Here is a 17395-nt window from a genome sequence, read left to right as displayed (position 1 = left end):
ATAGGACAAGATTTATAATTCTATACATTCACTGAAGTTTGCTCCTTTGGTTTACTGATTGGTGCTAAGACTTTTGTTATTTTTTGTATTGTAATTTTTAATATATTTTAGGATAAAAAGAATAATTGTATATGACTTAATAATTTAAACTCTTTGTCAATGACCTTTGTCAAACTGGATCTTGTTGAGGATACATAAACTTCTTTGATCTGGCTAGTTTTGTGATTCTTTTAATAATTGTTTAGTTTACTACCTTCCTTATGGATTTACAATGTTTATTTCTTGGATTACCCTCTTCCTTTAGAGCCTCAAATTCTATTATATGATTCTTTTTTCAATATAATCTCCCTCATAACATAACAAACCACCTCCATATGTCATTTTATCTTTTCTTTGTCTGATTAATAGGAGATCCTGAAGTTACACAATCCGAAATTTGAAAATATTTTTCTCAGCAACAATATATAGTAAAATTATTATTTTTATGTCTATTTTAGGTTACTGCTTTCATAAAAGCAATTGAGCGATTAAAAATTAACATACACTACAAATAATATATGGTATGAGGCAATTCAAGACACTTAGGCTGTTCTTAGAGCTAATGGTCAAAGTAGTTGAAACATTAAAAATTAAACATTACAGTATCCTAAAACCATCTCAGTATAAACTATGTTCTTGAGTTAGAATTCAAAAACAACATTTTTAAGAGCAATAGGATACTTAAAATGATGATCTTAAGTACAAAATCATGTAAATCAACTTAAAGAATGAAGCTACACATCAGTTACTGTAAGAGATTTTAATTGCTTATTAAAAGTTCATAAACAATATTAATTTTTTATTTCAGTGATAAGGCATACACATTAACGTACATAATAACCAAATTTAGGACAAAATAAGTTCACAAGTTATAAAAATCATCCCTATGAAATTGGTTTTTTCACAGAATAAAATAATTGGAGTTATTTTTATTGTAATAATACTCTAAATAACTATGCTTTTATCATTATAAATAATTTATAACTTTTTAGACACTTAAAGCTAGGCATTGTCAAAACCAGCAACGAAATGGTCCCATAACTAATACAGCAGCCAAAATCAAAAATTTTCTATAAAAGGTTTTTATATCACATCTCAAAAAAATAATCATGGCCCTTCAGGTCTGCTAATCAAACAAAACCAGAATGTTTCTTGGTTATGAAAAATATTGAGTAAACTAGTAATCCTCATATAGTTGAACAACTGAAAAGCAGCATAAAAAATAAACTTGACAAAAATAACAGGACTAGAAAATAAACTAAATATTATATGTTCCTTTTTCAAAAAATTAAGAAATTATGCAGTTTTTAAACAATTTTTCAGTTTGTGAAATGTGTTAATTTCTTTATTCCATGAGTACTACTGCAAAAATTTTGATGAATCCTTTATTTATTTTCTTTAAAGAAAAAAAAATCTCTTTTTATAAACTATATTGTTATAAGTATGCAAATAAAGTCAGAGGTTGCCACTAGTATTCATAATTTTTTGAAGAAAAATAACCTAAATATAAAAGAATTAAGACAGAGAAGTCTATTGACATTTGCACTTAATGTGTAAATCATTCTCTTCACACATATTTTGTCAGTTTTTTTTTACTTCTGCATCATATTGTACTTATTTGAAGATTTTTGTCTTATGTAAGTTTTAAAGCAAGTTTATTTGTTATTTTAGAATAAATATAAAAGGAAATAAGGAGGGATAAACAAATATAAGTCTATCAGAACGAGCTGTAAGTAATAGCATCTGAACAGAAGTTCTACAAATTTACAAGAAAATCAGATTACAAATTGAAATGATGCAGACACTTACAATGAAATAGAAACATCTTTGCTACATAGGATCATCTATTAGTATGTATTTTAAAATTATACCACTTCAACATGTTTGCTGCAGCAATGAGAGATAGGCAGCCTTTTAGAGTACATTACGGGACATATTATCCCATACAAAGCAATGGTTTGGTGTGCAGCTCGATTCATCTCAACAGACTTTCTGTGCAGCAGTGTTTGTCCTTGAAATTATCTATGGCCCAAATAGTCCCATAACACACATTAATTCTGCAGATGTAAATGTTTGTCTTATTATGTTTGTCTATTATTATAAATAGCAGAATAAAAAAAGTGGACTGAAACTGACAAAAACAAGTTTGAAAAATTTTTTTCCCTTTATTATGACTATGGGTATGATTAATTCACCAAAACTGCAGCTTTACTGGTGAAAAGATAATATGTTTCGTAATGATTTTATCTCAAATATTAAGTCATGTGATCGATTTTTCAGTTTGTTTTGTGCAAACAACTCCTTCGTTGTTTGCACTTTGTTGATGATTCTCATAAACAACATGATAAATGTTACAAAATATACCCTCTAATTGATAATTTATTATAAAAATTCCAATAATGCGTCATTCCTGGAGAGAACATTGTAATAGATGAGTCTATGGTACCATGGCAGGGTTGGCTGTCTTTCAGGCAGTATATAAAAAATAAGCGGCATAAATATGGTGTGAAAATATACAAACTTTGCACTACAAATTGTTTTGTGTTTAATTTTTTAATTAACAAAGGAAAAGGGGACACTAATGTTAGAGAAAGTCATGTGTTATTTGTAATTAAAGAACTGTTAAAAAATTTAATGGAATTTGGAAGAATACACTAAGTAGACAACTTCTATACAAGCATCAATGCAGCAAATTACTTGCTATTGCAAAAAACAAACATGTGTGGAACATTACGAAAAGATCGGAAATATCTGCTAAAGAATATTGTTTACCAAAGAATTAAAAAAGGAGAAATAATTGGGATTATGAAGGAGAACATAAAAATAATTATGTGGAAAGACAAGTGACGGGTACTTATACTAATTACAAAAGAGGAACATGACTTGTTAATATTTACAGAAAAAGTTGTGAAAGGAACCAGTGACAAAACCAGAGCACATAATTAATCACAACGATGCCAAAAAAGGTGTTGATTTCAATGATCAAATTAGTAGCTATTACACAGTTTTAAGAAAAGGAGTAAAGTTGTATAGAAAAGTACCCCTAGATTAATATCTGGTTCATTATTATTAACCAATGCATGGGTTTTATACAATAGCAAATGTAAAAAAAAATGTTCAATTTTAAATTTTAAGGAAATGATAATCAAAGCTCTGGTTGCAGAAACAAATCAGATGCAAAAACCAAGAACTCCTAAGAGAATTAATTCATCAAAAATCAATCTGGACGAAAAGAAACACTGAAAATACAGTGGCTATTACAAGATTTTACATCAAACTTTATCGAGCCAAGACATGGACAACAAAGTCAAAAAGGTTAACATGTATTATGATGAATGTGATGGAAAACCGGCTTTGTGTTTAAAGTGCTTCAGTTCTTCTCAGAGAAAATATGAATATATCATGTTAGACAAGCAGAGAACTAAAATTGTTTCATATTTTTAGTCAAGATTATTTTGTGGTGGATAGTGATTTTTTCCCAGAGTAATTTAACTACAAAATTATGATTAGGTTTTCATTGAAATATTTCAGTTTGATATCCATTCATTAAAAGGTATGCAGACATTATTAAATTTTAAATATGCAGATAATAATTTCAATTTTGTTTCATCCAAATAATTCAATGCGATCTTTCATCTGAATTTAGATTTAGTTCATTCTTAAACATTTGTACTAATTACTTTACTTTCTTAATTTCTACTGTAACTTTACGAATATTGTTTTTATTTAAAATAATGATTTTAGGTAATTTCATTCATTTTTTTAAAGAATTTCCTACATTTTTCTTTTGTTGAGTGGCGTAATATTTATTATTAAATATATTCATTGCATTTTTATTATGGTTTATATTATTCACTTTCAATGTACTTGTTTATTTTTTTCTGTGATCTGTTTCACGTAAGTAGATTTACCACATCTTTTCTAGGATTAATGCTTTCTTGTATTTCACTGAATCAAAATTTACATAATGATAAAATTTTATTATTTTGGCAAATGTGAATTTGTCAAGTAATAACATTTAATTACAAGTTCTATCTATTTTCAATTATGTCAATTTATTACACTCTTGATATATCTCGATATTAAAAAAAAAAAATAATAATTACCATTTTATTAACATAAATAATTAACTAATCTTTTAAATCATTCACTGAATGCTTTTATGAGAAAGTTTTACTTTTCCACTGTTGAAGCAATAACAAAAAATAAACGTAATTCTATATAGGTGGTTTGTAGCAGGAATAAATTATAAAGAAATCGTACTTATATAAAAAGAAGTACTATTTCAACTTATTTGCCACTGCCTCCAGGGTGAAAATTCCCTGTACAAAGTTAGTAATTTGTACAAATATATCGTATGGAATTTAGCCAAACTGTTTCCAAGTATGATAGTTCGTTCATACTATTTCTTATAGATGGCTAAACCTTTTGACTAGTTTTAAACATTGGTTATAATACAAAAAGGAGAATAAAAAGATAAGTATTATATAAAATAAAAAAGATATACAGGAAGTATTTTTCCACGCTGCACTTGATGGTTCAAGAATACAGGGTATATGTCAGCTGTAATTCACAGAACAGAATTCTTTAACAAGCTTGTTAGCAAGTAACTGGTGTGTGGTTAGAGTTGAGGACGCATGGCAGTACTAGTCCATGCAGGACATATATTACCGGTGCTGCAGATAATGTATTAATTTTAAAATATGATAAATAATTATTAATTTAGTTAAATTAACACAACAAATGGGGAATATATTTTCTCATAAATTGCAGTTATCATGTATATTAAGAAATTACAAAAATAACTGCAAACCTTCTGGATAAAGGATGATCAACTTATAAAATATAAATAATAAATAAGGCACACACAAAATAAAATTCAACTAATAATGATACATTCAACAAAATTCTACCTCATACAATAAGTATTTTAAATATTCCAAACCATTACTTGAAACAGCACCTAAAGAATTATGAGAAACTACTAACACCATCAAAGTTTGTAAAAAATAAATCAATGTTCAATAAGAAAAAAATTAATTTACTTACTCTAACTGTAAACATTTTATCAATGGCATCATGAGTAACTCTTTGTGTAATCAAATACTTAGTTGTGCCTTCATCAAGATCAATACTTGGAAATGCTTGAGGAATAAAAACTGGGCTGTATGGAATAGATTGTGACATAATATCAGGTAATGGTTTAAACCAACCAGCTAATTCACGCTGGTAACTGTTTGATAATGCTGGGTTATGCCTTATACCAGCAATTTCATTATTTTCAATTGATGTACCTGATAAAAAAGTAAATTATTAACACTATTTAATTTAAATTAAATAATATTAAATTTATAAAATATTTAACAAAGTAACTTAATAATACAGACACTTGCAATGAAATGAGAAACATCTTTTCTGCATAACATTGTCTATTAGTATTATTTTAAAATTATACGGCTTTTATTTTTAAATATGATAAATAATTTTTAATGTATCTTAAGGTATTAAAATATAAATATCATTTAGGTGACTGATTAATTTTGTGGTTACATGTCCCACACTTACTTTTTATAAAGACAATTATCTTGGTGACAGCAGGCATTTGGACAGTTGTCAGTTTTTTCTATGGATACTGTTTATAAATTATTAATGATTTTCAGCAAGGAGTGACAGCTACAGTAAATGATTACTCATTGTTAAAGTATCAATACCATTTTAATTTTAATGTGACTAAGAAGTAGCAGCACTGTGTAAAAAATGCATAGTTTTGAAGTAGACTGGGGTTTATTAATTTACTGCTTTATATTAGTCCTTTGTTTCTTAAAGCTGTGTGCACCATCTTAAGTGCAAAAAGTACTAACAGATTTGCTGACTGAGAATAACAACATTCACTAAAAGTCTAAAAGTCACTGCAGTAGGATGTTTGAAGTAAGAGTTGTCAGTAAAAGTTGTCACTAGTAGAACTGAATGTAACAGTTTTGTCACATAATCCTTCATTGTTTGACAAATGTCCAAGCAATATTTAATTTCTGACCATACAATATAACATATCTCTTCTGTTATGGTTGTAATTATTTTCTTAATTCTTTTCTTCAAGTAATTTTTTAGAAATAAATAATGTTTTTAATGTATCTCCATAAAGAAAAATTACAATAGGTTAGGTCTGGACTTCTTGGGAACCAAGGTATCAAGCCTTTTCTATCTGTCTGCAAATTATTCATTTAAAGACTGGCTAATGAATGCATTAAGGTATGGAAGTGTAAATTATCTTTGATAATTAATCAAAGATAATTATTTAATATACATTAAATAAATCTGATGTACATTTTTAGTACATCCAGTACAGAAAAGTTATAGTCATGATTATGGTAATGGCAATGGCAATAGTAATGGTAATTAATGGACTCTTATAAACAATCTTATAAATATATATATTTAAATTCTATTAAATAAACTACTTAGTACAGAATATTGAGATAAGACATATCTTATCTTAATTTTTCATGAAAGTATTTTTGCAGGATCTGCAATCTCAGTCATGATTAAAATAATTCTATTATTGTATGATAAAAAATTTAAAAATAAAACTACTAAATGATGAAAATTGTATATTAATTTATATTAGTGCTGCTATCTATTCCAGTTTTTATAAGACTGTTTCTCTCAAACACTATCTGATGGTTATCAAATTGAAATTTTGCAAGTATATATATATATATATATAATAATATTTTTCTAATATATTTAATTTTATGTCAGCTTTATTAATTTCTAATATTTGTAAGTTTGTGTTAATATCAGAAATAAAATAGTTATTGTTTATTAACTGGTTTGTCATATTGATATGCCAATTTATTATTTTCATAATTTCTATAATGTTCAAAAAATCTAGTTTTAAAGGATCTATTTGTTTTTCCTACATAAATACCATCACAATCATTACAATCAATTTTATAAATTACACACAGATTGTTTATTTTATTATGTTATTAGGTTTGTATGCTAGTTTAAATATTTCTTTATTGTAAGTTTTAGTAATATTTTTAATATTATTAGTGTATAAAAACTTTTTGTCTATTTTTTCACTCTTGAATCTATTACATATTGGTTGTAAGGTAGTTATTTTGATAATTGTTTTTTATAAATATTATTAATTAAACTAGTATCATATCCATTTTCAACTACTATATGTTTCATGATGTTTATTTCATCATTTAACTTTTCTTTATTATTTATGTATTTGATTGCTCTATTAATCATATTTGTATAAGTGTTAATTTTATGAGATCAAGGTTGATTTTATTTTTTATGAATTGTTATATTGTTAGATGTAGATTTTCTATATACTTATGTTTCAATTCGGTTGTCCTTGTTTATTTCAGTATTGACATCTAAATAATTTAACATTCCACTATTATCTATTTCAAATGTGTATTTTTAATTTTCATACACAAATTTAATTTGTTTAATGTTATTAGATGTTCACTGTTTAATATTGGGTTATAAATAATGAGAATATCAACACACCATGTCAATATTAAAACTATGTATATGGGTGATATCATGCACTAATTTACTCTCAAAATCCTGTAAATATATTTCTCACATAATTGCTGATAGTGGAAATCCTACTGGTAAGGAATTCTTTTGTATATAATAATTTTATATATATAATAAAAAGAACAAGTAATTATTTTTTATTTATAAGATAAAATTAAGCTAGTGCTAATTTTTGTAATACCTGATATTTTAAATCCTAACTGTTTGAAACTGACTCCACTTCCTTTATTATTACTGAATTCACAGTTTTTTGCTGAATTTCCATTACCTGAATGTATATCAGAATATACAACACCAAGACCATCTTGTACATTATGAACTAGACGAACACTTTCCATTGTGTGTCGTGAAAAATCGACTTGTAATGCTGTAAAATACAAAGAATATCTTTAATAACTGAAATAAGAGTACGTATGTATGTTATATGTTACTGGTGTTTAGAAAAAAATATAACTAAACAATCAAGCAATCCCTAAATATAATGGGTGGCTGAAAAGTAGCTTATTCATCCCTGTAAATTTTTTTATAATTGAATTAACTGGATGTGGCTTTGCAGCATTCTTCCTTGTACTGGGTGCTACTTCAGTGAACATATATTTCACTCTTTTTGATTTTTGGGTACTGGGAGGGGGTGGAAAGCAACTCAACCATTTAAAAATGAGACCAGCGATCCTTTGATACATCATTTTAAAGAGCTTGATAAAAATTTTTGGAGTATCAAGTGAGAATGGATTTGTTGATGAAATCAAACAGTATCAACTTGGACGTTATATTAATAGCAATGAAGCAGTGTGCGTATTTTATCCTTTCCAATTCATGAAAGAAACCCGACAGTTGTTCATTTGGCAGTTCATCTTGAAAATGGGCAATGATTTTATTTCACAACAGAAAATATACCTGAAAAAACAGCAACACCACACCAACAACATTGACTGCATTTTTTTCATTATGGTGAACTGATAAATTTGTCAAAACATTGTTATATTCAGACATATCAACATATTTCACTTGGAATGCATAGAAAAAAGAACTCCAACGATGCCTACAGGGGAAAAAGTTAAAGGTCAGCAAAATTTATTTTCAACAGATGCTTTGGAAGATTATATACAGATGCTTTGGAAGATTGCTTTTGAACATTGACTGTTCATCCAAATCAGGCAGAATGTTATTATTTGCATTTGTTATTGGTGGACCACCATTCCAAAATTTAGGAACAGTTGATGGTCGTTTGTGTGCAATGTATAAAGAAGCATGTCAAAAATTGAATTTACTTGAAAACAACACACAATGGGATAGTTCACTAGCTAATGCAACAATTTCTGCTCACTCAAATAAAATACACGCTTTATTTGCAATCATATTATCAACATGTTCATTATCAAATGAATTATGGGAAAATATAAAGATTTTATGACTGAAGACATTCTGCATTTACTTCATATAAGATGTTTAAACCGAAACTTGCAATTCACATCAGAAATGTATAATGAAGCATTGGTTTTAATTGAAGACAATTGGATGGTAATTGTTAATAAAGCATTGTCACAACTGGGAATGACATCACCTAATCAACTAGCTAATGACATACGAGGTGCGACAATACAGTAATGAGACTGATGTGAAAAAAAATGTTGTTTACTGTTTTAGTGTTGTCTCCTTCAAAGAAGTTCCCCTCTGATTGCACACACTTTCAGCACTTCTGCCATTGATGGTAACATTTCTGGAACTCATCTTCTGTAATATCCTCCAAGACCCTCGTCACAGCTTTTTGGACATTTTGTGTTGTTTGAAAATGGTGTCCCTTGACCGTAATTTTGACTCTTGGAAATAGAAAAAAGTCGCACGGAGCGATATCTGGTGAATAAGGTGGCTGTGGTAGTACTGAAATTTGTTTTGAGTTTAAGAATTTCTGTACTGACAGAGCAGTATGGGATGGCGCATTATGTGATGCAAAATCCAATTATCAGCAATGTTGGCATGGACATGAAGAATTCGTTTACGAAGTCTTTCTAAAATTTCTTTGTAGAAATATTGGTAAACTGTTTGTCCAGGAGGCACCCGCTCTTTATAAACAATTCCCTTGGAATCGAAGAAGCACACAACATGCAAGAAGCACTTTGACATGCAAGCTTTTTTTGGTCCGGGTGATCCCTTTGTGCACCATTGTGAACTTTGGCGTTTTGTCTCTGGATCGTATTGAAAAAACCAACCTTCATCACCAGTGATAACACAGCTCAACAAATCTGGATTGATTTCTGTTTGCTCTAACAGATCGGCTGCCACATTTTTCCGTGTTTCTCACTGTTGTTGTGTGAGATTTTTGGGGACCATTTTTGCACAAATCTTTCTCATACCAAGATCTTCAGTTAATATTAGACGAACCGTTTCTTGATTGATGTTTTCTTCTGCAATCATTTTCACAGATAATCTTCGATCAGATCGTATGATTTCACGCACCCTGGTCAAGTTGACATCTGTCCGTTGATGGTCGTCCACTGCGGTCTTCATCTTTAACATTCATTCTGCCTTCACTAAAAATGTTATGCCACCGAAAAACTTGAGCTCTTGACATAACCTCCTCTCCAAAAGCCTTCTGAACCTTACCATAAGTTGTCGTCGCGTTTTCACCCAATTTAACGCAAAAAGAAATGGCATGCCATTGCGCAATATTTTGCGGTTTCATTTCTGTGACGAGAGACACAAACACGTGTTCACTTATTACAGCACAACTCACGACTGAGCAGTTGCATCAATGTGCCGCTTGGACTAGAAGTAGCTTATAGACCAAGGTCAAAGATGGTGTGCCTACGCAAGTTGCAGGGTTGCCACATCTTGCAAAGAAAAATCAGTCTCATTACTTTATTGTCGCACCTCATATTTCATACTGAATTACAATGTGAAAAAAACTCTGACATCAATAAATTAAATATATTTGTACAATCAAATATTCAAAAATTACTTCAAGAAAAAAACATGTTTAAGATGCAATAATGCAAGTAACAAGTTATAAAAGTGGTAGAATTTATTTCTTGGATATGCCAGGTGGCACAGAAAAATCATTTCTTATTTCAAAGGTACTGGCAACCATACGTGCAGAAAATAATATTGCATCATCTGAAACTGCGGCGACTCTTTTGGATGGTTATCGAACACACATTAAAGACTTAAATTTTCATTGAATATACAAAGCAATGAAACACCAACATGCAGTATTTCAAAAACATCAGGAATGAGTAAAGTATTCCAGCAGTGCAAGATAATAATATGGGATACGAATGCACAATGGTGCATAAAAAATCATTGGAAGTTCTGCATCAGACATTGCAATTTTGAACAGCCATTCGGTGGTGCGCTGATATTATTAACAGTGATTTTCGATAGGCATTACCTGTTATTCCATGTTCAACACAAGCTGATGAACTAAATGTGTGTTTAAAAGCATCACATTTGTGGAGACACAAATAAACAATTGTGGGGACAATAATAAACTTTCATTGATGGCAAACATGCGTGTTAAATTACAAAACGATCCTTCTGCAGAACATTTTGCAATACAATTATTGGATACTGGAAATGGGAAAATTACAATTAAAGAAACAACAGACTCCATTAAATTACCAAACAATTTTTACAGTATCACTCACTCACTCACAAGAAGAATTATTTCAATGCATATTTCCAGATATCAAACAAAATTACAAAAGTCATCAATTGCTAAATGAATGTGCAATATTAGCAGCATGTGGATGTACATTTCATTAATATCAGCATTCAACATATATTACCAGGAGAAACAGCTACTTACAAATCAATAGATACTGTTATAGATTGATAGATCGAAGCAGTAATTATCCAACTGAATTATTAAATTCACTTGATTTATCTGGATTGCCACCACACATCATTAATCTATTGGTGTTCCTATCATTCTAACATTGACCTACCCCGTTTTTGCAATGGTACCAGATTGGTAGTCAAAAGATTATTAAACAATATAATTGAAGCAACAATTTTAATTGGCAAATTCGAAGGAGAGGATGTGCTAATACCATGTATACCAATAATACAAACAGATAAGTCATTCAAATTCAAACGATTGCAATTTCCAATTAAACTGACTTTTGCAATAACAATAAACAAATCACCAGGTCAATCATTGCAAGTAGATGGATTGAATTTAGAGAATTCATGTTTTTCTCATGGACAATTATACGTTGCATGTTCCCATGTAGGAAAACCAAGGGATTTCTTTGTATACATGCCAAATGAAATCACCAAAAACATTGCATATCTAAGAGCATTGCAATGAACTTAAAATTGAATAAAACAGTAATTACAATTTACATAATCCAAAACATAAAAATAATAATGTATATGTAAATATCTAATTTTAACTAAATACAATAATTGATATAACATTTTCAACTATGTTCATTTAATCTATATATACACTTAAATCTAGCAATAGAAAATCATTGCCAGGTCAGCTAGTTTTTAATAAATGTAGTGAAATTTGTGGTTGCCATTTTGGTTTAAATAGTCAGAATTTAATCTTTCTCATACCATTTTGCTTACCTTGCAAAGAAAGACCTTTAAAATACGGTATTACATGACCATATGCCCCATTTAAAATTTTTGAGCTACCCCTGACCCCTGCCTACCCTAAAGGTTGAATACTCTAAATTCGGGCCTACTGAGTTAGCCTCTCAGTTATCAGAGAAAATTTTCAAAAAAAAAATCAGGATACTTCAAAAAACAAAATAATTAAAGGGAAGCATACAACCATATCTGAAAGAAACACAATGTTGGCGGCCATTTTGGATTAAGCCATCAGAATTTATTTTTTAATTGTATCATTTTTCTTCTCTCATCAAGCTCTTTAAAATGAAATATCAAATAACCATTGGTTCCATTTAAAATTTTTGAACTGTCCCTACCTCTTGCCGCTCAAAAATCAGAGTGATTTTTGGGCGGCAAAAATCACTCATTGAAGTAGCCCCATTGATACAAGGAAGAATGCTGCAAACCCGATTTAGTTATCTCAATTATAAAAAAAGTTAGCTGCAAGTTACTTTTCAGCCACTCAATACATTAATACCTTTATGACTTGGTGGTGAAAGCACTGACATTTATGATATCGTATGATTTATACTCAAATCATTCAGCAATGAAAATACTAATTAATGCTGTATACATTTCTTTATTTTATAAAATTCAATAGTTTAAGATATATGTTTGTTTGTTAGATTACATGTCCTTGTGAGATCTTGTGTATAAGTAGCTATGGTTTTTATAATACGAGGGTTATTTTTTTCAAGGTCCGATTGGTCACGAAATTAAAACCGCAGTGAAAATAAAAAATTTTTTATTTGTAACAAGTACTTACATAGTTACGCTATTTCTCTATATAGTCGCCACTCCGATTTAGACATTTGTCGTAGCGTGGTACCAACTTCCCAATACCCTCGTCATAGAACAGAGTCAGGCGGCTCTGTTCTATGAAAACAGGCAGCTGAAAACACAGGTGTGTTTTCAGCCATGTTTCTATGCTGGTCTGCAGCTCGATGTCTGTGCCAAGATGTTGTCCTCCTAGCCAGTGTCTCATGTGAGCAAAGAGGTGAAAACTGGATGGAGCCAAGTCCGAGCTGTATGGTGGGTGATCAAACACTTCCCAATGAAAACGCTGCAGGAGCTTCTTTGTTACAGCTGCAGTGTGCGGCCGAGCATTGTCATGGAGAAAGACAATGTCTGATGACAACATTCCTCTCCGCTTATTCTGAATTGCCCTTTGTAGAGGTTGAAGAGTCACGCAGTATGAGGCTGCAGTGATGGTTGTGCCACGTTCCATGAATTCCACCAAGAAAACTCCATTCCGATCCCAGAACACAGTAACCATGCACTTTCTGTTGGAAAAGGTTCGCTTGAACTTCTTTGGTTTACTGGAAGAATGAGAATGCATCCATTGTTTGGATTGTTCTTTTGTTTCTTCAGTTTCAAAATGGACCCATGTCTCGTTCCCTGTGACAATTTTGTTCAAAAAATCTTCTCCTTCATTGTAGTAGCGCTGGAGAAACGTTAGGGAGGCGTCCATTCTCATTGTTTTGTGATGGTTGGACAGCATCTTGGGAACCCATCTCGCACACAGTTTGCAGTACTGAATGAAGTCTCTCACTCACAACGGTGTAGAGAGCTGACCTTGAAATTTCAGGAAATGAATCACTCAATATGGAAATTGTGAACCGATGATTTTCTCAAATTGCCTCATCCACTTGCTCAACGAGATCATCGGTTGACACTCGCTTCCTTCCCTGACCGCCTGCATCATGAACATCTGTACGTCCTGCTTTAAATTTGCTGCACCATTGTTGCACTTTGCTGGCACTCATTGAAGTTTCACCGTACACATTACTTATTCGTCGATGAATTTCAGCTGCATTACACCCCTCAGCCTGAAGAAATTGAATTACCGCGCGCACTTCACACTTGGCAGGAGATGCTATTGTTGTAGACATGTTTACGTGCTAGCTGCATGTTCAGAACTAAACAAAGTGACACAGCGTGATTGAAGGCCATACTAGAGACGCTGTGCTACACATATGCGCAAAGGTTCATCTGATTTTTGTGTGGGTTTTTATTTCGCGACTGATCGGACCTTGAAAAAAAAATAACCCTCATAAATTAGATTAGGATGAAATATCAAATATTAGAAAATACCTATGTGTTTTCTAATACCTTTGAATAATATACCTGATGTTGAAAATATGGTTTCCAACTTTATCATAATTCAAAAAACAATAAATAAGAATCAACAAATATTTCATGAGATGTAAGATAATAATTGATAATGATGTAGAATAAAAACATAGAAGTATAAAGATAACATAATATGGATGTACAAGAATTTAAATATAAATTAGAAAACACAACTTGATGAAAAAACTGAGAGTTAATCTAAATGGTTAAATAAATTTAATTATTCATAAGCCTAGATAAAAATGAAAAAGTAAATCAGATAGTGTGCATTGTTCTTGTTTTTTTTTTGTTTTTTTTTAATTAAAATAAATTTAAGTTAATTTGGATACTATATGGATCTTAATTTAACATGTTTGTTTCATAAAAAATTCCGAATGCAGTAATACAGATTTCCTTTTACTTTAATTATTATATTTTTGTACATAAACCGGAGATATTTATGTTGAAATGAATGTACAATACAAACCTGGTTTGAAAGCATTGGTGGCATAATCTAATAACCCAGCCTGTTCAACTGTGACGTACTGTAAATGACACCTCTCAGCTAAAACACCAAGACGTACTCCTGCCCAATGAGGTTCATAGCAACGTAAACCCACATCATGTTCATGAGTGCATGAATTTTCAATATGAGGAGCACGTTCAGATCTACATTCAGTTATATCTAAATCTTCTTCATTACACTGGACATTGCTGAAATAAAAGTAGACCACTTATTTAGTTATTATTTCTGTTTATAATTATTGCTATTAATATCTAAGGGTTCTTATCCTTTATCACACATCATGTTTCATGAAAAGAATATAATAAAAAATAATGATAGAATAAAAATAATAAACCCTAAGTAAATAACATATAATGGTATTTTGTACTTTTAATGACATAAAGATACATCAGCTACACTGTCACTTTATCATAATATTGAAATTAGAAAGTTATTGAAAGCTGGTGACTATCCAATTGCCATTTGTTAAAAAACAATAATTACCTTACTTCTTAAAACAGTGCCTGCAGTAACAAATGCTGGAGATTGATTTTATTACCATGAAAAAGTAGATATGGATATGTCACCATAGAGTTAATTAATTGCCATTTTGATATAGGTAGTTAATTTACTTTCTTACACTAATGTATTTTCAATTACACTCTTTTATCATTGAGATCTTTGATGATTAATTAGTTCTGTTGTAGTTAATAATTTTTTATGGATTTAGCAAACTTAATTTTTTCTTTATACAAAAATATTTTGGGAATAAAAACACATAGTTGTTTTCCACTGTAGATTGCTTAGAAAACTGTTTCATTACATAAGTGATACTAATGGTTGTTTCAAAAAGGACACAACCCAATTGTGTAACAATGTGAATTTATAACAAAAATATTAATGTTAATAAAATACTTATACAACAATATTCAAATTATTTTTAATAACTTTAAAATAAATGTTCAAAATGATTTCCTGTAATCCCAATGCAGGTTCGTACATCTTTCATAATAAGATTTCCAGCCACTTTTCATAATGTTTGATCAGTAATTTTTAAAATCTCACTTTCTGTTAGCCTTCAATTTGTCAAGTGTATGAGGATTGTTTATAAAAACTACACTTTTTAAATACCCCCAAAAGAAAAAGTTTACTGGTGTAACTAGGGATCTTGGAGGCCATAACCCATTTGATATCGAATGATGGCCAAAAAATTCCTGAAACATATCCAGCATTTCACTAGCAGTATGACATGTTATGTTATCATGCTGGAACCAACATTCTTGTTTGTGTAAATCTAACATGGCAATAAAACTTTTCAATTAAGTTGCTATAAACCACACTGTCTACAGATTTGTCAAAAAATAAAGACCCTATTACACGACACCAGGAGATCACATACCAAACACCAATTTTACATTTGTGTAATAGTCGTTCATGATATGCATAAGGATTCTCACCTCCATATTCAGCAGTTTTGACTGTTAATGTAGCCATCCAATTGAAACCATGCCTCGTCGCTGAAGTAAACACAATCCAAAATTTCAATACCATTATCATCAACAAGAGAACAATATTGATGACAATACAGTAAATGCTTTCTGTGGTCTCTAAAATTAATAATTTGAAGTTTGCTTTATGTGAGTTTTAAAACACTATGAAGTTGCTGAAAATAAGTTAGCAGATTATGTTGCTAAAGAGGGAGCCAGTTGAGGCAATTACTGAGGATTACTGAAAATAAGATGGCAGATTATGTTGCTAAAAAGGGAACTGGTTTAGGCAATTATTGAGGATAAAACTATAATGTTAAATAAATTTAATTATTCATAAGCCTAGATAAAAACAGAGAAGTAAATCAGGTACTGTGTGCAATTCCGCATTCTCATTCATCTTCTCTACTATTCCACATTTTATGGCACAACACACAAACTTTAGCTATAGCTAAGGTTTGCTAGATAATAGTTATCTATTTTAATTAACCAAGGAAAAGAAGTCTGAATATAATATGTAATTTATAGTGTAAATTTTTAAACTTTTAAATTTTAAAAATCTCTGTCATAATTTTCTGTCAGCTGTGATTACTTTTTTATATTTTTATTTTTATTATTTTCGCATTCTGATGATTGATAAAACTATAATTAGATTTTATATAACAATAAAAAATAATAATAATAATAATACCTAAGTAATATTTTTTCTGAAATTCCAGCAACTGGTATATCTGCTCTCTGTAGAAACCAATCATCAGGATTCAGAACTAGTCCTAACTGATGACAAACAAGAGCTGCGTCTCTTATATTCCAGCCATAGTCACAAACAGTACCCCATTCTTCCCCAATTCGTACCTAAACAAAGACATTTAGTAATTGTAACTTGCTGCATAAACAAATTATTTATCAAATTTCTTGAAAAGCACAATGAAACATAACTCTGCAAAATTATTTAGTATTAAAAAACTTCTTTCAAATAAATGGAATTTTTTCTTTAAAAGGCTTTTTAGAAGTTTTTATCTGCTCCTCTTTAGTTGAATATCTGATACCATTGTTGTTAATGGCAACCATC

At 30.1% G+C, this 17395-nt stretch overlaps 1 protein-coding gene across 1 annotated transcript in view; it reads right to left on the bottom strand.

The window, feature by feature from the left end:
* The window catches only part of bark (C-type lectin domain-containing protein bark beetle), a 225762-nt gene that overhangs the window by 57591 nt on the left and 150776 nt on the right, over positions 1-17395 (bottom strand). Inside the window, exons 12-15 of the mRNA XM_075368299.1 lie at positions 17015-17178; positions 14819-15045; positions 7781-7966; positions 5089-5333 (exon numbers count right to left, since the gene is read on the bottom strand). Coding sequence (XP_075224414.1) covers positions 5089-5333; positions 7781-7966; positions 14819-15045; positions 17015-17178 — 822 coding nt within the window. The remainder of the gene's footprint in view (positions 1-5088; positions 5334-7780; positions 7967-14818; positions 15046-17014; positions 17179-17395) is intronic.

The sequence above is a fragment of the Lycorma delicatula genome, chromosome 6 (assembly GCF_047948215.1).
Source record: "Lycorma delicatula isolate Av1 chromosome 6, ASM4794821v1, whole genome shotgun sequence".
NCBI lineage: Eukaryota > Metazoa > Arthropoda > Insecta > Hemiptera > Fulgoridae > Lycorma > Lycorma delicatula.
Note: the sequence above shows the minus strand (reverse complement) of the source record. Positions and strands in the feature narration are given on the sequence as shown.